The 21,745-nt window shown below is 36.7% G+C and overlaps 1 protein-coding gene, 1 long non-coding RNA gene and 1 other non-coding gene across 4 annotated transcripts; 2 read left to right on the top strand and 1 right to left on the bottom strand.

Moving 5' to 3' along the window:
- The first annotated feature begins 514 nt into the window (after positions 1–514).
- LOC119983443 lies at positions 515–623 on the top strand. The gene has a single exon (XR_005464626.1). It is a non-coding gene; the product is annotated as a small nucleolar RNA R71 (small nucleolar RNA).
- A 1,373-nt stretch (positions 624–1,996) lies between these two features.
- LOC119983316 lies at positions 1,997–4,184 on the bottom strand. Its single transcript, XR_005464601.1, has 3 exons — positions 4,095–4,184; positions 3,925–4,006; positions 1,997–2,683 (listed from the first exon to the last, which is right to left on the bottom strand). It is a non-coding gene; the product is annotated as an uncharacterized LOC119983316 (long non-coding RNA).
- Positions 4,185–5,894: 1,710 nt separating this feature from the next.
- On the top strand, positions 5,895–21,645 carry LOC120013285 (beta-galactosidase 17). Of its 2 annotated transcripts, XM_038865043.1 has the most exons (19): positions 5,895–6,054; positions 6,301–6,405; positions 6,740–6,935; positions 7,521–7,609; positions 8,353–8,433; positions 8,952–9,046; positions 16,245–16,315; positions 17,310–17,400; positions 17,474–17,591; positions 17,674–17,769; positions 17,855–17,903; positions 18,673–18,860; positions 18,960–19,031; positions 19,139–19,288; positions 19,474–19,524; positions 20,076–20,244; positions 20,458–20,603; positions 20,699–20,764; positions 21,189–21,645. In XM_038865043.1, the coding sequence occupies exons 1-19, from the start codon at positions 5,977–5,979 to the stop codon at positions 21,291–21,293; spliced, it is 2,016 nt and encodes a 671-aa protein (XP_038720971.1). In that variant the 5' UTR covers positions 5,895–5,976; the 3' UTR covers positions 21,294–21,645. The 2 variants fall into 2 exon arrangements, with proteins under 2 accessions (XP_038720971.1, XP_038720977.1); XM_038865049.1 differs by lacking the exons at positions 20,699–20,764; positions 21,189–21,645 and having other exon boundaries at positions 20,387–20,528.
- The last annotated feature ends 100 nt before the right edge of the window (positions 21,646–21,745 follow it).

Here is a 21,745-nt window from a genome sequence, read left to right as displayed (position 1 = left end):
CTATTTGGGCTTAGGTGTTTGTTGTGGTTGTGAAATTTTGGAGAATTGTCCTTGCTGATTTTTCCATGAAAAATTCGGATGATCTCTCCAGCCAGGATTGTAAATGTTAGAGTAAGGATTGTATCCTGCTCTATTCTGTGAATATATTCCAAATGCGGCTTCTTCTTGTCCTGTAGGATTATGTGGACACACTTCAACAGTATGCATAGTGCTAGACATAGCACATACCTCCTTCTTTCCAGCTAGTAGCTTCAGCTCATGTCTTAATTTTGCCACTTCTGCTTCAAGAACTGAGTTAGAATTAATCTCATAAATACCTCGTTGTTTAGGGGCTGCTACTTTCTCTTCTGAATTTATGTCCCATTGTTGTGAATTCAAGCACATGGTCTCAAATATTTCAGTGGCTTCAGCTGAAGTCTTCATCGACAAACTACCTCCCACCGTAGCATCTACAGTTTGGCGAGTTTGAGGAGTTAATCCTTCATAGAAAAATTGGACCTTCTCATATTCATTAAAACCATGATGAGGGCAGTGAATAAACAAGTCATTATACCGATCCCAGCATTCATAGAATGGTTCCCCTTCGTTTTGAGCAAAATTACGAATCTCCCTCTTCAAGGCATTGGTTTTCTGAGCTGGAAAGAACTTAAGAAGAGAAACTTTTTAACCAACTCATCCCATGTATTGATTGATCGAGGAGGAAGGGAATTAAGCCATGCTTTTGCTTTGTCTTTCAATGAAAACGGGAAGAGACAGAGTCTCACTTGTTCATCTGAAATCCCTGTGTAGTGAAAAGTGGAACATAAATCAAAGAATTCCTTCACATGAAGATATGGATCATTATTGCCATCTCCTCTAAACATATTTAACATCTGGATATGTTGTATCTTTAACTCAAATTGTCCAGTTGCTGGAGCTAGAACAATACATGATGGAGCATTGTATACTATCGGTGCTGTGTAGTCACCAAAAAGTCTTCTTTCGGGTTGTCCTTGGTCAGCCATGTCTTCCTTAATGTCCTCTTTATTAAACTCGTCTCGTTCTTCTCTTTGCTTCCTTTTGATATCCCGAAATTTAAGCTCAATCTCAGGTTCAAATTCAATACCCTCGTTTCCCTTTGATCGAATACCAATCATCCACAAAAGAAAACTTGTTTGTTGGTCGTATTAGCACGAGCTACAGAATTTTGACTCGACCTAGAAAGCATTGATTTTGCAACCTACAAAAATTTTTTTAACAAAATTAAAACTAAGTAAAGCACAAATAATTAATCAAATTGAATAAGACAATCCCCGGCAACGGTGCCAAAAACTTAATAGCAATTTTCGATTGCTTAAAATAGCAAGCAAAAATCCCAAATTAAATTACTCGCAAGCGCACAAGTCCATAGTAGAATAGATTACGCAAATACGAGGTCGTACCACAAGGATTGACTATTCAACGCAATTAATCATTGTACTTATTAAAAGAATTCGGACTAATTCAGAATGATGATTATTTGTGATTTCAAAAAAGCAAAGAAAATAAGAAAATTGCAACTTGTCAAGCTTGATTGTAAACAATTTGATAAAAGCACTAGGACGACGAATCCATCTTAATAATCCTTTGTAGTTGTTTCTCACCTTACCCTTAATCCACTCAATTGATGTTGTTGATGAATTCACTAAGACGTGAATTACCTATGGTATCTAGGCTAATTTGTTTATCTTAACATGCAATTTGGTTATGGTATTGAACTCAAATATGAACATGCAAGATGTCCTTAAGTGCAAGAATCCCTTAATATGCCATGTAAACCCTAGGAGTATGGTATCTACCCTAAGTGTCTTCAATTTCTAATCTCTAGAAGCTGGTCCCAAATCCCGTATGGTATCTATGTGAATTTGCAACAGATTACTTATTTGAAAACCTAGTTGATGATCAGTCATCTAAGCATTCAAATAGTATAACATGGTGATTAAAAATCCAACATCAAAAGAGTAATTAAGAATAAAAGCAATAACAACTAGAGTATCATATTAAAACTTCATCATGTCCTAGCAAAAATATTTAGTTACACATCACCATAGATGAAAGCACCACAGATGAAAGCTCAAGGAAAAACATGAAAAGTCTAACATTGCACCAAGGTAGAACTGACGGCTGTCTTCGAAGAATTCCTCCCAATCTCTGTGTGTCCTCTGTCTCTATGAAGGCCTCCTTAAATATCCTTCTCCAACCCTTACTTTGCTTCCCACGTTACTGAATTTCTAAGGAAACTCTTCAGTCAACCTTAGTTTCCTCAATAACAAACAATTGAGGGAAGGTTTGCATCCTACGTTAAAATAGACTGCTAAATAGCTGTCTTTCTTACTAATTCTGACCATGTTTCATTAATTGGAAAAATCCCTGAAAATATGCAATTCGAAGCTTAATATCCTGGCTCTCCAAAGCTATCTCTCGTGCCTCTAACAAAAATCTGAGGAACCTTCTAGGCCCAATTCTTCACAGGCAGCACAGTCTTGGTGATTTCACACTTCAGCTCAACTTTTTTTCAAAATCTGGGTTAATTGGCTCCACGAAAATTTCCGAAAATATTCTCCAAGAAACTTCAAGGTCTTCACTTTGTTTTTCAATTGACGGTTTTTCAAAATACTCAAAATTGGCTGTTTTTCACCAAAAACCATTCAATTGCTCCAAAAAGCTGAAAATGCGAAAAACAAATTATTAAGTCCTTTTTAAAGCCAATTTCCCAGCAAAAACATGTTTAAGAAGTATTAAAATGTAAGAATATATGAGCTTATCATGTCTGCCTCCTTATATTATTACATATGAATTAGGAACTACTAAGCTAGATGCGTTGGAGAAATGTTTGCTGGAAAGGGATAACATGTTGGATATGTTAAGACATATTCTTAATCTGGCTCAGGAAAGAATGCAGCATCAGGCCAACAAACATAGGTCTGAGAGAGAGTTTGCAGTTGGAGATCTTGTTTGCTTAAAGCTCATTCCATATCAGCTGCCTTCTTTATCCTCACATTCATTCAACAAGTTGCAACCGAGATTTATGGGCCTTATGAAGTTTTCTCCAGGATTGGGTCTGTTGCTTATAAGTTGAAATTACCTGAGGGTTCTAAAATTCACCCTGTATTCCATGTGAGTTGCTTGAAAAAACATTTAGGAGCAGCAATACAACCTAGCATTGTGCTACCTCAAGTGACTGATACTGGTTTGGTCCAACAGAGTCCTCTAGCTATCCTGGATAGGAGGATTTACAAGAAGGGCAACATTGCTGGTGTGTAGTTATTAATTCATTGGGAGGGCCATAATGCAGAAGAGGCTACTTGGGAAGATCACAGTGACTTCAAGAACAAATATCCTACATTTCCTTTATAGTAACCTGATTGTCGTTGGCAATTATTCCAGTATCTCGATTGAATTGTAGTAACCTTGTGGACAAGGTTGTGCTCAAAGGAGGGGTAGTTGATAAGCTTCAACTGGTGAATGGTGTTGAAGATTTTGAGTTAGAAGACACTCTCGAAAGAAGACTCCGGATGGTATTATAGTAATAAGAGTTAGTTTGTTGTAATTGAGAGTTAGCTTAATGGTGTCAAGTTTTGTAACTAACTTTACAGCTGTCATTACTTGATTGGCTAGTTAGTAGTTAAATACTCATTACTGTAACAGAGTTTGGCAGGTTTATTGAATACAAGAACTTTCTGGTTTTCCTATTTCCATCTTCCTCTGCAAACTTCCTCCGCCATTACCCTATTCATTTCCATGTGTGGTTAAGGTTTGAAAGGGGTTAACAAGGTGGAGCACATTGCCTGGTTGCTGTCACATTTGGGATCACTTTGGTGATGTTCAGGTGTCCTTGGAATGGTCACCATGGCTGCTGTCATGGTTGTCGTGGCAAGTTAGATTGTAAAGAGGGAGAAAACTCACCAAGAAGGTTTCCCTTGCTTCCAATACATATTATGTTGTTCTAAGATGTCTCAGGTGACAGCTTTGTCGCGTTTGGAGAGCCCTAGTTCATCAACAATGGATGTCGGCCATTAGAACCATTTCCAAGCAAAACTAACCGAAAGAGAGGGGGAGAGAGAATGGGGACTTACCCTAATCTCGACACCTTCGATGGTCTATGATGTCAGCACCTTAAATTAACTTCTTGATTTTTCTGAATTCGAGGTGCGTCTATATTGTTTGGTATTAGGGTTTTGGTGAAAGAAGAGTGGAGAAGAAGTTATATACAGGCAGCTTTTATCAATTTTTTGAAAATTAGACTTTGGTCCCTCAAATCTTAATAATTCCTTATTTTCTCCACTAAATTTTTATGTCTTTTCAATTTGATCCCTTTCTAGGAATTTTTTTCCTAATTTGCCCAGCCGCTTAAAGTTATTTTTGTACCATTTTTATTAGGCAAAAATCCAGAGTTTTAAATCAGGGTGCAGTAAATCAATTAAATTCGCTAAAGGTGATATTGATGAAAAGTAATTACCATGGGACCTTTATTTTTAATTAATTCACATTAGAGGTGTCATATTGACATGAGAGTATACTTTCCTTTTTCTTTTTTTTTTAACGTTATGAAACATGTTAAAAGTTTAAATTCTCTCTCATGATAAAAATAATACTGTACCAATTAATAGGATTTTTAGTGAGTAAATACCATTTAGCTCATCTTCCTAGTTTACACTTTTACCGATTAAAACAATCCTCATCCCTAATTTGAAGTATTTGATTGATTAAATAAATTTATTTTTTATATTATTGGAACTCGAATCCACTATCTTTCAAGAGTGTACCGGATAAATCCATGGGTTCGTGCAATGACCTGTAAATCTCACGTGCCTACCAAACAAGCACATGATAATTTTGTATATGGATTCTCTAACAATCAAACCCACTAGCTTCAGAAAGAAAGATTCGCTTCTAACTAGTTAGGATAAATGTTGATTCTTTTAATTTTCTTTTTATAGTACTCTTTTAAAAATTTCACCTGTTTGTTACATTATTTTTCATCTGCTTGTCACAATACATAGGAGTATCTCTGCACACGAACTCGATTCAAGTTCTTCTTTACCAATAGGGATGACAAAACTTTATCTGGTCTAAATCCTAAACCAAAAACAAAATTTTTATTCGATTTAAAATATAGTCCAGGTCCAAACACATAAATATTATCCGATTTACTTGTCCAGATTTAAATCAATATGAGTTTAGCCAATTAAGTACGTTCAAAATCCAATCTGGATTAAGGTTAGGATCTAGACATATAAATATTTCGTAAATACTTACGATTGCTCAACCTAAAATCGATTTTTTTTATCACCCCCTCTTACCAAGCTCGAGCTCCAATTCGAGCTTAATGTCTAGCTCGATTATACGTTCGAGATTAATTTTTTTCAACATTAAATATGTGTGGCCCACGTAAACTCCAACTACTGTCGTCTCTAAGAGTGTGTTTGGATTGAGGGATTTGGAGGGGAGGGAAGAGAAGAGAAATGAAGTTTCCTTCCAATTCCCTTGTTTGGATAGTTTATAAAAAATTGAGAAGAGAGATTTGAGGGGATTTGGGAGGAAGATTTTTTTAAATTTTTGTCAAAATTTTTTCCTCTCAAAATGGAGTCATTTGGAGGGAAGAGATTACTAATTAAATTACTTATAAGTTTAAAACCTATTTTACCCTTGGACATAACACTTAAACATAAAAAAGATAAACTAATAAATTAAATTACTTTTCTTTCCTTTCTTTCTTTATCAATCCAAACATAGAAATGTATTTTCCCTTCCCTTCTCTTCCTGTCCTTTCCCTTCCCTTCCCTTCCCCTCCCCTCCCCCAAATCCCTCAATCCAAACAAAGTCTAACTCCAGCCCCAATTACATGATAACTCATAGTAATACTACTTTTTTTTTCTTTATTAAAGTGGGTAGCCTTAGTGCTTAGTGCTTACTTCGCTGAAAGCCTAAAACGGTTGTTTCTCCAAGTCGTCGGCAATGGCATGGGAGCGACGGAGCACCACGGACGCACTTTTGATTCCTCTCTCTCTTCTCGCTCTCGGAGCCTTCATTCTTGTATTCGCTGCTATCCCTTCTCTTTCCTCTCTCGCACTCATCGTTTCCCCTGTTTCCATAAGACTAAAAAGAGTATTTTAGATGGTGTTGACTTGAATTTTGGCTGTGAATTTTGATCATGAAACATAAATTATGAGTTAGAGATGACTTTGACTTGATTCATTTCCTGGTTCGTGTGGATTTAGAGTAGGTGGTTAGGGAATTAGATTCTTGATGTGGTAATGTATTGTTTTTGAATGTGACTAGGTAAATGCTCGAAGGTTTGAAATTGCTGAGGACAGGTTCTGGCGAGATGGTGAGCCATTTCTGATCATTGGTGGTGATTTGCATTATTTTCGGGTTGTTCCTGAGGTATTTCGCGTTCCTCTATCCTGAAAAAGTGAGATTGTTATGAATCAAGTTATGTTTCGATGAAAAAAATTTCCATACTCGGTGGTGGAAATTTGCTATAAAATGTTATTGGATGTTCACTTTGACATGGACATCAAAGTGCTTGACAGCTTGAGCATCAAGCACTTCTGAGTTTGTTGCTCTATCCTTGTAAATTTTAAAAGTCCATTGTAGGTTCTGGTCTTCCAGAACAACTTTGTGGGTAAGACTAACATTTTTTTGAATTAAGTTTTCTTAAATAAAATTTTTTTGTCGTGATAATTCTGGATGCAATGTGTTCGTCCAATAAATGCAGTATTGGGAAGATAGGCTGTTGAGAGCAAAGGCATTGGGCTTGAATACTATTCAAACTTATGTTCCTTGGAATCTACATGAACCGAAACCTGGAAAGCTGGCGTTCAATGATATTGCAGATTTAGTATTGTTTCTTAAACTCTGCCAGAAGCATGATTTTCTTGTTATGCTTCGACCTGGGCCTTATATTTGTGCAGGTCAGTTATGAACTGTCAGACGTATGATCTTTTAGATTTCTCTGGGGCATTTTGGACAGTCATTCCATCCTTTTTATGTATTTAACCAAAAAAACTTTTGCTACGCAATTGGATAAACCTTGAAGCTGAATGATGTGTGTGCTTCACGTGCTGCACTATTATATGATTGTCAAGCTGAAAAACAAGGCAATGTTCTGAGTTTGGGAACTGTTGTAATTTGTCCGTTCTAAAATGAATTTCCTGAAAATAAGATATGCTTGGGGCTTATAGCATCTGTTCGCCTCTTTGGCCATTTGACGGATTATAGTTTTTGTTCTTTCTATAACTTGGAGATTATAGACAAGTGAAAAAGGTTCTTCTTGTATCAACCTTGACCAATTTTCTTCGGTGATCGCGTATCACTTAGAATTACTGTTTCTGATTTTCTTACCGCAAGGTGAGTATGGACCAGTAATATGAGTGTCATATGCATAACTGCTGGTTCCACTTAGTCCATGGCCATTGTCTTTTTATTTTTGTGAAGGAATTTGTGATAATGATCAATGTTTGACAGTAACAATGGTTCCCATTTGCCTTTTCTTGCAGAGTGGGATTTGGGAGGTTTCCCAGCTTGGTTGCTGGCCATAAAACCAGATATCAAACTGAGATCATCAGATCCTGCTTACCTCCAACAGGTATCATTTGTTCTATTTTTTTGCTTGACTATTAGGTGGTCATCAGCTGATGGTCAAACGATCGAGTCAGCTTCTGAAAGCAATGTTTTTATTAAGAAGTACCGCTGATTTCTGATGGTTTCAGCGGAAACTATTATTTGTTTTTTTTTCCTAACATTTTGTTTTAAGCCTTCTCCAGAAAGGCAGAGAAGGAAAATGGTGGTTATTCTCGTATGTCATTGTTTAGTTTTTCTTACTTATTATCTTTCACATAACATTTTTTTCCGTCATGTTCATCTTTAAAGATTGAGTAATTTTCCCATGAGTACATCCAGTTACACCATGATCATCTTGTCAGTTAGTAGTTCATTTAATTTACTTTCCTTTTCATTTATGCTATGTTTCGGCTCTTTGCTATAATTATCTAATGCAATGAAAAGAAGATAGATTCCATGATGAAACTGTTCTCCATGCTGCCATAAGGATGTTATTCTATGAAGTCATCTGCATGGCGCTGAAATAATTAGACTATTTTAGACTCTCCAATGGCTTGATATTTTCACCTAATACATAGACGTTTTGTTTTAACAATTATCTGCGTCAAGTAACAAAGGTCAGACATTTTGAAGCCAATACATTATCATTTTGTTGTAGTAATAATGTCGGTTTACGCGTAATCATGTGTCAATTGTAAAATTTAATCGTGTTTTTTATATTCTGTCCCCAATTTTGTGACACTTGCGGATAAATGTGATATGTTGTAGGTTGACAGATGGTGGGGAATCCTACTTCCGAAGGTTGCTTCTCTTCTTTATGAAAATGGAGGGCCCATTATAATGGTTCAGGTAAACAAATCGTTACTTTGTGTGCATCACACAACTTTTGTCACTTTGCTTTCCTAAAATCAAACATGTATAATAATGTTGATTGAGTTTATGATGTCAAATTCTTAATTTGCTGAATCTGTATGTGCTTTTTGTTTGTGAACAGTTCTAGGATTCCATAAATTTTGGAAATAAAAATTTGTTGAAGGGTACTTCCTTTTGTCTTTCTTCCCTTGGTCAAAAAAGTATAGGTTTGGGAAATGTAGGGCAAGCGATGGCTTTCCTTTTCTGACAGTTTACTTTGGAGGCGCAAGTATACACAACTGAAACAAAGAGCAGGGTTTAGCAAATATATTGTTTTGAATCAGGGATTTTATTAGTAAAATTTTCACCTAAGTATTATCTCAAAAGCACGAGTTCTTCAGACTTCTAACATATTATGTTGACTATGAATTATCTGAAATTTCACTTTCACACTCCCCCACGTACCAACTTTTGATGCTGGTGATATTCCACTAAAATGTTAATCATATCCTCAGATTGAAAATGAATTTGGTTCATATGGGGATGACAAAGCTTATCTTCATCACCTAGTCGCATTGGCCAGACAACATCTTGGGCGAAATGTTATCTTGTAAGAGGTTCTATATCTTCAACCTTACATCACAGTTTTGTGCAGAACTCTATTCTCTTGCTTCAATATATATGTTATAAAATAAATGCAGACTCAAGTTTGATTTTCCCTTTTGACTTGCCACCCACACTAAACCTTGTTCCTGTAGGGGATTGACTGTGTTTTATCCTTTTCCCCTTATGCAGTCCCATGCACCATTTCATTTGTTATGGTGTGTTAAAATTAGTTATTTTGCCATTAAACCTGTGGAAACCAGTAACGACATAGGCTTAACCCAAATCAGGGTTACCAGTAGGGTTTATATTATGAATCAATACAGGTACAAGTACAATAATAACCCTATTCACTAATTACAAAATATACTACTATTTACAACACTTCCCCTCAAGATGGAGCATATATGTCTTTCATGCCCATCTTGCTTACAATGTTCCCAAATACTTTACCACTAAGTCCCTTTGTAAGAATGTCAGCAAGTTGGTCTTCAGATCTAACAAAGGGAATGCAAATATCACCATTTACTAACTTCTCCTTGATAAAGTGTTGATCAATCTCAATGTGCTTAGTCCTGTCATGTTGCGTTGGATTATGAGCAATATTGATAGATGCTTTATTATCATAGTACAACCGACTTGGACCATCCTCAGTAATCCCCAGGTCACGCATAATTCCTTTTAGCCATAAGACCTCACAAAGTCCCTGAGCCATAGCACGATACTCAGCTTTTGCACTCGACCTTGCCACTACAGTTTGCTTCTTACTCCATGTGACAAGATTTCCCCCAACAAACGTACAATATCCTGTGGTAGATCTCCTATCATCATGATATCTAGCCCAATTAGCATTAGTAAAAGCTTCAATCATGAGTTGCTTATTTCTGGTAGTATAAGCTTCAATTTTGAGATGATCATTCTTGGCAAACAAAAGACCTTTCCCAGGATTTGATTTTAGATACCTCAAAATTCTATAAACTACTTCCATGTGAGGAGTTCTAGGATCATGCATAAACTGACTTACTATACTCACAGCATAAGTAACATCAGGTCTTGTGTGAGTCAAGTAAATCAGCCTTCCAACCATGGTTGCAAAAATCGCTAGTCAGCCGCAAGGTGGTTCGCGGGGACTAGGGATTAATTGGATTAATCGGGGACTAGTCGGGGATTAATCGGATTAATCGTTTTGAGTTTTTTTAATTAAAAATAAATAAATATATATATATGCAATACATATCATACAATATATTATTTATTCTCAAAGAATCCAGGATATGAGTGCGGGGAACTCGACAAATAAAAATTATTTATATATATTTTGTATACATGTATTTAGAATTATGGTTATATTTTGTGTAGATTTTTCAATATTTGAATATTATATTATGTATTTTTATTCTAATATTTAACAGAAAGAATAGGACCCGAGTCATAAAAATAAAACAAAACCTTTGGGCACACCTAATGTATTAATAGTTAGTACCTTTTTAAATTTATACTTAGATTTAGATGGTATTCTAATGACAGGTGTATTCCAATCACAAGCATTCACATGACGTGTCAGTAGCAACCCTTCGTCTCTTCTTCCTCCTCTGAGTCTCTGTTTTCTTACGTTTCTCTCATGTTCTGGTCTCTCTCTCATGTTTTGCATCAACGCAAGTCAAGACCAAGCCTGTCTAAAGAGAAGAGAAAGGTCGATCCACATACCTGCGATTTAGAGTGAGGTCGAGTTCATAGAAGACCAGTCGATTCAGAGGTCGAGTTCAGAGAAGTTGACGATGACGACAACGAGTTCAGAGAGAAGAAGTCGACGAAAAGAAGAAATCAAGGTCAGAGAAGTCACGTTGAACATTCGGGTATGTTCTCCATGGCAGGTGCGTAGCCGCGTAGATGGGAATCGGAGTCGGAGGTGATGCAATACCTCTTCTGTTTCAACTATTTGATCTAATTTCACAAAAGCTTCTTCTCGATTTTGTTTTGTTTCTTCACAAAGAATTAACTTTGTTTTTTTTTAATTTTTTTATTCTTCCGATTAGGCCAACTAGCCCCGACTAGTCGGGATTTAATCGGGCACCGATTAATTGGCCCGATTACCCTCTAGTCGAAGCGGCAAGCTTCGACTAGCGACTAGTCGGCCGACTAGGCCGATTTTTGCAACACTGCTTCCAACAAGTCTTTGATATCTTTCTTTGTCAACTTTTTCTCCAACATCATTCTTCTTGGTGATTGGCCTCAATGGGTGTATCAATAGGTTTACATCCTAGCATCCCTGTTTCTTTCAAGAGATCCAGGATGTATTTTCTCTGAGATATAAGAATACCAATGGGTGATCGAGGAACTTCAATACCAAGGAAATATTTCAGGCTTCCTAGATTTTTGATTTCAAACTCCTTGGCTAAATATTTCTTCAATCTGGATGCCTCATCGGGATCATTTCCTGTAAGCATAATATCATCAACATAAACTATCAAAACAATAAGTTTGGAATTGTGCTGTCTAATGAACAATGTATGATTTTCGTTGCTTTGATGGTATCCTGTTGCTACCATAGCATTTATGAACCTATCAAACCATGCTCGAGGTGACTGTTTGAGACCATAAAGGGCTTTCTTCAACTTGCACACCCGACCTTTAGTTGTATCGCAAGCAAAGCCAGGAGGAACTTCCATATAGACTCCCTCTTCAAGATCTCCATGAGGAAAAGCATTTTTTACATCCAATTGTTCCAGATTCCAATTTAGATTAGCAACACAAGAAAGAAGTACTAGTATAGAGTTCATCTTTGCAACTGGAGCAAAAGTTTGTTGATAGTCAATGCCATAGGTTTGAGTAAATCCCTTTGCTATCAATCATGCATTAAATCTCTCAACAGTACCATCAGGATTGTGTTTGACTGTGAACACCCATTTGCACCCAACTGGTCTCTTCCCATCAGGGAGAGTTGCAAGTTCCCAAGTTTCATTTTTTTAAAGCCTCCATCTCTCCAATCATAGCCACCTTCCACTTAGGATCATCTATCGCTTCCTGCCAATTCTATGGAACATATGAAGAAGGCAAGGAAGCTACAAAGCTTCTAGAGGATGGATATAGTGCTCTATAAGAGATATGATTAGAAATAGGGTGATGTGTGAAAGACCTAGTTCCTTTTCTAAGGGCAATAGGCAAATTAAGATCATTAACAGACTGGGAAGAATCAGGAGCAGATAACATATTTGGAGAATCATAATGAGAGTTACTTAAAGAGGAATTTTCTAGAACTAAATGAATTGGAGAAGAATTGAGCAATCAGCTAGGGAGAGGAGCATCAATGCCCTACTTTCTGTGGCTATATTGCAACAGATCATTCCTTGCAAGTCTCATAGGAGTTTCGTACTCACTTATTCCCCGTTGTTCACCATCTTTTCCAGTCCCAGACTTTTCAGACACTGGCACTTCACCATCTTTTCCAATCCCAGACTTTTGAGACAGGCACTTCAGACATAGGCACAGGCTCACCAATCTTCCCCTGAGGTAGAAACTCCACAATATCGGCCCTTTGAGGACTTGTGCGACCATGGGCAGCATGTAATTCATCTTCGGCAGAATGAAAATAGGCTTTGGTCGCACGAAAAATAACATCCATACTGATAAGATACTTACGTGAAGTTGGATGATAACATCGATACCCCTTTTGAGTCACAGAGTATCCAACAAACACACACTTGATAGATTTTGGATCTAATTTCTTATAAGTTAACCTGTGATCATGAACAAAGCAAACACATCCAAACACCTTCGGTGCAGTGGGAAAGAAAGAAGTACCTCGAAGCAGTTCAAGAGGGGCTCAGAAGTTTAAAGTCCTGAGATGCATTCTGTTGATAAGATAGGCTACCGTTAAAACAACATCACCCCACAATAGGACTTTGGGATATGCATAGTAAACGTAATAGTCCGTGTGACCTCCAGTAAGTGCCTGTTCTTCCTTTCAACAACCTCATTTTGAGCTGGAGTATTCACACAACTAGTTTGATGAACAATACCATTCTTTGCAAGATATCCTTCAAATTTGCCATTAGTATACTCGGTGCCATTATCGCTTCGAAGAATCTGAATTTCTTCTTGAAATTGAGTGCGAACCATCTGATGGTATTTCTTGAAAATTTGGAAAACTTCACTCTTAGAATACATCAAATAAACCCAGGTGGTGCGACTAAAGCAATCAATAAATGTCATGAACCATTTGTAACCACGCAAAGGCACAACTGGACTAGGTCCCCAGACACCAGAGTGCACAATAGCAAAAGGTCTAGAACTCTTATTATCATGAGGCAAATAAGAAATACGTTTATGCTTGGCATATTCACAAGCGTCACACACTAGGTTCTCAAAAACACATTTATCAAATAACGTAGGATAAAATTTTCTCAAACTAACAAAAGATGGATGTCCTAGCTATCTATGCAACTGAATAATCTGAGATTGTGCAGAAACATCAGAACTACAACTAGCAGCAGCAGCAAAACTCGTAGTATGAATTTTAGGCAAATCATCAGCTGGTATATCCAAGTCGTACAAGCCCTCATGCTCCCTACCATAGCCAATCGCTTTCCCAGTCTCCAGTTCTTGAAAGGCACAGTGAGAAGGAAAGAAAGCAACTACACATTTCAAAGATTTAGTGAGAGGACTAACAGAGATTAGATTATTTGGAAATTTAGGAACATGAAGAGTAGAGTTCAAATCTAAGGAGGGAGTACACCGAATGGAACCTTTTCTGACAATGGGAGAAAAGGAACCATCGGCAATTCTAACCTTATCTTTACCAGAACAAGGTATATACGAATTGAATGATGAAGAACATCCGGTCATATGATCGGAGGCTCCCGAATCAATGATCCAAGAAGCAAAAAATGAGGAATTTAGAGCACAAGGAGATGATTTAGTACCTGATTGAGCAAAATTGGAGGAAGCAATAGATTTACCCGCAATGGAACATTACTGAAGTTCTTGCAATTCTCTCTTGTCCTGGAACTACCACCTCTCCTGCCACCATCACGGCCTCTAGAAGGACGACTTTGAGCTTCCAACATTTTTCCCGAGTATGCCAAGGACGACCACAATAATCACAATGTATTGCCTCTTTCTCATTTTAGGACTGCCCACCTCCTTTACGTTATGAAGACATTCCCCCTGGAGCCACAACCAGGGTTGACTTCTCATGCACAACCGTGTGCAACATCATATGTCGGCGACTCTCTTCTTGTTGCACAAGAGAGTATGCTTCCCGAAGATTTGGAAAAGGATCATTGCCTAGGACTTGAACTCGAATCTGATCAAATTCTAGAGGCAAGCCAGTAACATACACGCTCCCTATCAATCATCTTCTGGAATTTCACTGCATCTTTAGTACATATAGCTTGGAAATCTTGATAAAAATCAAGCTCATTCCATAGGCTACTCATTTCATTAAAGTATTGTGTAAGATCTCCAAGCTTGAACTCATGAATTTTTCTCTTGAGCTCATAAATTTGTATATCATTAGCAACAAGTGAGTAAGTCTGAGTAAGGGCATTCCATACATCCCAAGCAGTATCAAATATTCAAATGTCAAATAAGGTTTAGCAATAGGGGGATCCATTGAGTTGTTCAAGCAAGACAAGATAAGAGAATTCTCTACATCCCACTTCTCGAATGTAGGGTCTGATTCATTAGGTTGATTTCTTGGACCCAAAATATAGTGTGACAACCGTCTTGCTTTAAGGAATAACAAACAGGAGCGTGACCATGTCAGAAAATTAGTATCATTCAAATTAGAGACTCTGCTACCACTGCTTTCTTCAACCTTGGTGACCTTGACTGAGCCATCAATCACTGGAGAGGTAGACATGGCGGAAGAACTAGAATAATATGAGGATGACAAACCATAATTAGAAGAACCTGCCCAGAACAAGTCGTGAAAGCAGTACCAGATCACTCGAAGAACTCAACTTTGAAGAATTGTAACAGCACGACCAAAATCGAAGTCACAAAATTGACTCAAAAACAGAGTCGAACAAGGGCTACATAAACCAACTCGAATAAATCAAAGAAACCAACTCGAATAATAGAATCGAAGTCACACTCGCTCGAAGAAATGTACTGCTCCGATATCATGTGGAAATCAGTAACGACAGAGTATTTTGGTGTGGCTTAACCCAAATCAGGGTTACCAGTAGGGTTGATATTATGAATCAATACAGGTATAAGTACAATAATACCCCTATCGCTAATTACAAATATACTACTATTTACAACACAACCCAATAAGTTAACTTGTTGGTTTGGTGCGTTTCACACTTTTTATATATTCTCACACTCCCCCTCATATGTGGGCTGGACAACTCCATCGACTAAACACGTGCACAACAAATGACGCCTAACACTAGGGCAATAACAAACACATAAAGGCACACACTTGGGGCAATAATAAATGGGGGGTTTTAAATTGCAGAAGTTAAGGTTTGAACCCAAGACTTCTCGCTCCGATACCATGTTAAGATTAGTTACTTTGGCATTCAACCCAATAAGTTAACTTGTTAGTTTTTGGCGTTTCACACCTTTTATATATTCTGACATGGTGTTTGTCCTTACTTATTAAATATAATTTTAATACAGATGCTATAAAATATTGTAGCCTAATGCTCATCTACCTAGCCAACATAGAGCATTAATGACTTTCCTACTTTGTTTTGGATTTCTTTTAGAGCTGGACCTCTTTAATTGTAAAAAGCTATACAAAATAACTTCTTGATCTGGAATCATGATGGGATTGTTGCAAAGACGAAAAACTATTCTTCGATGAATTTGTTCTCTACTCTGTTCTGTCTGTCTGTCTCCCCACTCACTCATACTACACATCCACACGCATGTATAAATATATTCTTTCTCATTGTCTTACGTAGTTACGTTACATTGCATCTGTTTGATGTGATTTATGCATACACCTCTGAGGCATATGTATGCCCATGAATACTAGCATAATTATGATGTATCCCTCAGGCTCTTGTCTTTGTTTTCGCTATTGTACTTGCTTTCCTTTTGGCACCTTCTTGGTGCTTCAAAAACAAAAGTTTCACTTCTGCATAGTGCTTTTGGTTTTTAGTACTTTGTTCCCCAACGTATATTTAAAATATTTTCTGACTATATTGCACACGCGTAGATGAAACAAACTTATTTTTGGCTGGTTTTAGGTATACTACTGATGGAGGTTCTAGGGAAAATCTTGAGAAAGGAACAATCCGTGGAGACGCTGTCTTCTCAGGTAAAGTTCACTCTTTTATAATTTTTGTACTTTTGACCTAGGAAACAGGTGCTGTTCTTTTTAGTTTATTTACATTCAACATGAAAGTACTCTTTAGTAATGTATAATATGATATATTCATTGATCCCTTTAGAATATTTGTTCTTGTAAATTTTGCTCGTGTTATCTTCATTATGTTTATTGAACGCTTCTACAATGAATTAATCCTTAAGAATATAGTCATTAAGTTGCCTAGCCATGAGATTAAGGAAAGAGGTTCTACTCTGAATCCTTAGGCAATAGCAAATTTTTTAGACATGCAGACATGTTGAAATTTTGTCCTGTAATATCTAAGCTGCTTTCCCGTTTAACTTTACTGATACTTCTAGTCTTGATTGAAAGCTGTCAAAAGAGTTTGCCCCCATCTGTGGATCAAGTCAATTCAGTTGTTGGTTTCACCCACATGTTTTACATGTTATAATTGCATGTACCAAGGGAGCAAATAGCAAAAGCAACACGAGCTGCATCCCTCATTTACATTTCCACATTTGCATCATATGCTATAAAGCACATCAAGGACAGTGTTAGTCCATTTCCATTCGATGGCAAGAGAACTTTTTCGAGGGTTCAGTTTGGCTTGCTTAGGCCACGTATGTAACTTCAAAATTTTTGTATTGGTAAATGAAAATAGAAATGTTGTATATAAACACACCCTCTAATGTTTCCTGAAATTTGTTCTTCACGTCTTGAAATTTTCTAATTGTGTAATTTGTTTGGGTTCTATTAAAGTCAAAATGAAACTAGGAGTTCTAAACAGTAAAATGATCACGTGGTGTGTACTCTCAACAAGGGAATTTAATTTCAATATGATACTTTATGCCTTCGTTGTAATAACATATTTTGGAATAAGATGGGAAGCTCATTGTGAACAAAAATTATTCTTGGAGCAATATTACCATTTTTACTGTTTGTAGACACTTCCGCTTATGGCCTGCTGTGTTATGGTGATATTTAGCGGTTGATTTCACTACTGGTGATGATCCATTGCCTATATTTAAGCTGCAAAAGGAGTTCAATTCCCCAGGAAAATCGCCATCACTATCTGCGTACGTGTCTTGTTAGACTTTTCTATTCCTAATCAGTTCTAGTTTCTCAAATCCTGTTTTGTATCTTGTTCAGAGAGTTTTATACAGGCTGGCTGACACACTGGGGAGAGAAGATTGCTCAGACTGATGCCAGTTTTACCGCGTCAGCCCTACAAAAGATTTTGTCACAAAATGGTTCTGCTGTGCTTTATGTATGTCCTTATACTTGTACATTTGATGTTTCCAAATCATAGTGTTTATATTGTAGGCTGTCACATGGTTCTTCTTTTTCAGATGGCACATGGTGGAACAAACTTTGGATTTTATAATGGAGCAAATACTGGTGGGACTGAGTCTAATTACAAGTCAGACCTTACTTCCTATGACTACGTGAGGAATATGTTTACATTACAACGTTTGCGTTGAATTCATTGAATGCAATTTATAGACCAAACTTTTCTTAATGTTTTTCCAGGATGCACCAATTAAGGAAAATGGAGATGTGGACAATGCAAAATTCAAAGGTATGGTCCTTTAAGTATAAAGGACAATGAACTTCTATTTGTAAGAGTTTTTTGTTTTTCCACTTCACGTGTTACCCTTCTATTTTCTTAAAAATCTAGCATGCACTCACTGAACAAGACAAAAAAAAGGACTCAGAAGAAAGCTCCGGACCAAAATCGAATTGATAAGAAAAGAAACTTCTCAGTATGTTCATGAAACGTTGTAAATTTTATGCATTGTTTTTCTCATGTATAAAAATATGAGAAACAGATCTGAGACGTGAATAACTTCAGTATGTTTGGTTCTTGTCAATTAAAGTCATTATATTGGCTATAATGCATTTTTCATGTCTCAGAGTTGGTTCATCGCCATCATCATCCTAGCCTTTATCCCAAAAATTTGGGATTGGCTACATGAGTTTGCGAGAAAATCAACGCGAATCCCCTACGTTTATTCAGTTGGTTGTGCATTCAAAACTGCTTGTGTTATAACTTGTTCATCAATTCTGATTATAGGTAGCTGGTAATTTTTCTCTTGTGAATTAGGTAGCTGGTATCTTATAGATGCTTACAATTGTATACAGAGTAAAATTATTGATATGTTCTGCTTGCCCTTAGCATCACAGGTTAACACGCTCTTAAGCTTGTAGCAAAATGGCTTTTAGTCATTCATTCCCAATTTTCCATGCATTTTTTTTGTGAAATTTACTGTAACAATAGTCCCAAAATTCTTTGCCACTTTTGATTATCCAACCAGATACATAATTAAAATATGTTTTACTGATTTCAGCACTTCGGAGAGTCATAGGACTATTCAATGCTGCATCTCTTCCTTCAGTTCCTTCCAATCAGGAAAAGACGGGATATGGACCTATTCGACTGCAGAGGAAAAAGTTTTTGTTTGATATATTAAATTCAATAAATCACACTGACTTGGTTGAATCTGAGAAGCCAATATCAATGGAGTCTGTGGGACAGGTGTTTAAAACTATGCTCCTTTTAAGTTTAATGGTTCACAGTTGTCCTTAATGATCAAGATGACCAGATGTTGCTAAACATAGATGTATTTATATTCAGATGTTTGGATTTCTATTATACGTTTCTGAATATACTGCAAAAGGCAAAGAACAAATTCTGTCCATACCAAAGGTTAGCCTTCCTTTTTAATGGAGTACAAGTTTTTCAGCATATTTATTCTAATACAGTAGGAATCCATAGAAAAATTTACTCACTTTTCTAATAATGACATGTTTCAGGTGCATGATAGAGCTCAAGTTTTTATACAATGCCCCTCTATAGATAATGGTGGAAGACCAACATATGTTGGTACAATTGAAAGATGGTCAATTCAAGAACTTGTCCTTCCAAATGTTAAATGTGTCTCCAACATTAGGTTATCTGTTTTGGTACTTGACTGATCCCTTACCCCAGAATTCTAGTTGTTGGCTCTTTTAATATACTGCAAGCATACCTAATAAGATTATAATGGCTGATCTTATTGCTTCATTAATATTTTTCATTTTAATTTCTGTTGTTAACCTTAGTTAAACATTTTTTCATCTTCGGATTAATATGTTTCTCATTCATATAGGTTGGAAATATGGGTCGTGTTAATTACGGGCCATACATGTTTGACAGGAAGGTAAAGCTGCGCATGCCATTCTTTTGAGATTATTTTCCTTAAATACAAGTCTTTCTCCTCACTATATGAAGATCTAACATGATGTCAGTCATTCATAGGTGTCTAGAGTTTACTTTGCTTTACCTGCTTGATTGAACACTGGAGATTCAACTTCCTTGAAATAATTATCATGGTTTATGACTCTTATGACCAAAGCGTTTAGAATATTTTGTGTTTCTAGCTTGACTTATAGTATCTCCATTTAGGCAATAACAGACCCTTCAAGGGCCCATTTTCATGCCCTTCTGGTATGATAAGCTATATAACAATCATCAATGGATTTTCATACCGTTAACTAAGCAATAGAAGGAAAGCAGGTGAAAATTTGATACAGAAAAGAATTAGCCTAAGATGTTGCTGCGCCTATTGAACAAGCAACCCAAATAAGAATTATCTACATAAACACTGTGAAATCCCTCTACTAATTTTTGCATTCCACATACTTAACACAATGATTGGAGCATCTTCCTTTTCGTTTTTATTATCACTAAAACTCATTGATTCTTTGGCAGGGTATTTTGTCCTATGTTTATCTTGATGGGAGAAATTTGAATGGGTGGAAGATGATTTCAATTCCTTTTCACAACCTGAATGAAGGGCCTGAAACCAGCCCCATACTTCAGGTTGCAGATTTGCAAGCCATTAAAAAATCAAAGCACAAAATTTTGGACAACAACCAGGGTAGGTTTATAAATTCTCTCTCTCAATGTATATCTCGAGAATTACTGGACATACTCCTTCAATTGCGTCATACTATTCTGGTGTTACTGTTTGTTATCAAGTTAATTTTAGTCATGATGACATGCTCTATGTCATGACACAGTGCCCTCAATAATGGTATAGAGAATGAAGGGCGCAAAACAAATACGTACCTTACTAGTTTTCCTAATGCAGAGGGTGTCTATAGAGAACCAGCGATCTACGTTGGACAATTTTCTATTGATAAAGCAACCAAAGTAACTGATACATACATATCTTTTACTGGTTGGGGTAAAGGAGTTGCTTTTATTAATGACTTTAACGTTGGAAGATATTGGCCGGTAAATATGTTCTTTTGTTCTCTCATCTTTCTTGATTTTGTAAATTGTTGTCATTTGTGGTTTAATCTCATTAGTGACTTCTTTTTGGGATTCAGTCTTTTGGGCCACAATGCAATCTTTATGTTCCTGCTCCAATCCTTCGGCATGGAGAAAATGATGTGGTATGAGACACAATTATTCTATATTCTAATTTATCAATTGAGCTTTCTACAATATTGTCCTATAAGAAGATTTTCTAAGTTTCTTTATGTTTTCTTGATTTTTTAATCATCCTGATTTCTGAAACAGGTAAAATCTAATCTTCTGATATTTAAGTGATCTTTCCAGTGGATAATCTAGTCTATCATTTTCTGATAAAGAGCTCAAAATGTTTTCATATTTAGCTCATGCTATCTAATATCCATATTTGCAGTCATGTCTCAAAAGGCTTTGCTTAAACATACCATTCAAACTGAAACATGAAACTTGGATTGTACTAGCATGTTATATATGATTGTTAGCATTCTATTATCCTATTTTGACCCGACTCTTGTGATTTCGACAGCGGTTTTCTTCCTTAACGCAGTTTTCTTCATTATTTATCAGCTAATACTTGAGTTAGAATCACCAAACCCCAAGCTGGTGATTAATTCGATTGATCAGCCTGACTTCGATTGCCGTTCAAGGGAATCAAGCTTGAGTCAGCTCTAATGCCATGCCATATTGAATGTCTTTAATGAGCTTGGGATGCCAGTCAGGCTTGAAGAGTCAACAAAATGAAGCTTCACCGCTTATTTCCAGTGATGCAAGATTTTTTGAAAATTATGTGTACGTGCCAGTCTGGTGCTGCAATCGCGTTGGGCCGAAGATGAAGTAAATGGAGTTGATATCAAGGAGCATCAAACTTGTAATTGAAATTTCAGTTGGAAAGTACAAGACTTATTTATTTTCCATGGCCTTATGGACATATGCTGGTCGACACAGTTGTTCTCTGTCTCGTACTTGACCATTTTTCTGGTTCAAATGTATGCTTTAATGCTTATATGTTGCAACAGTTCGTGCACATGCCTCTCCACAAGACCTGGCTTAAGCTTAAATCCTGAAACAATCTCTTTACACTCTACACTTTTACTAAAACCCTAATGGTGCTTCCATTATGAGTT

The sequence above is a fragment of the Tripterygium wilfordii genome, chromosome 2 (genome assembly GCF_013401445.1).
Source record: "Tripterygium wilfordii isolate XIE 37 chromosome 2, ASM1340144v1, whole genome shotgun sequence".
Taxonomy (NCBI): Eukaryota; Viridiplantae; Streptophyta; class Magnoliopsida; order Celastrales; family Celastraceae; genus Tripterygium; species Tripterygium wilfordii.
The sequence above is the reverse complement of the archived record's forward strand: the minus strand, read 5'-3'. Positions and strand labels throughout refer to the sequence as shown.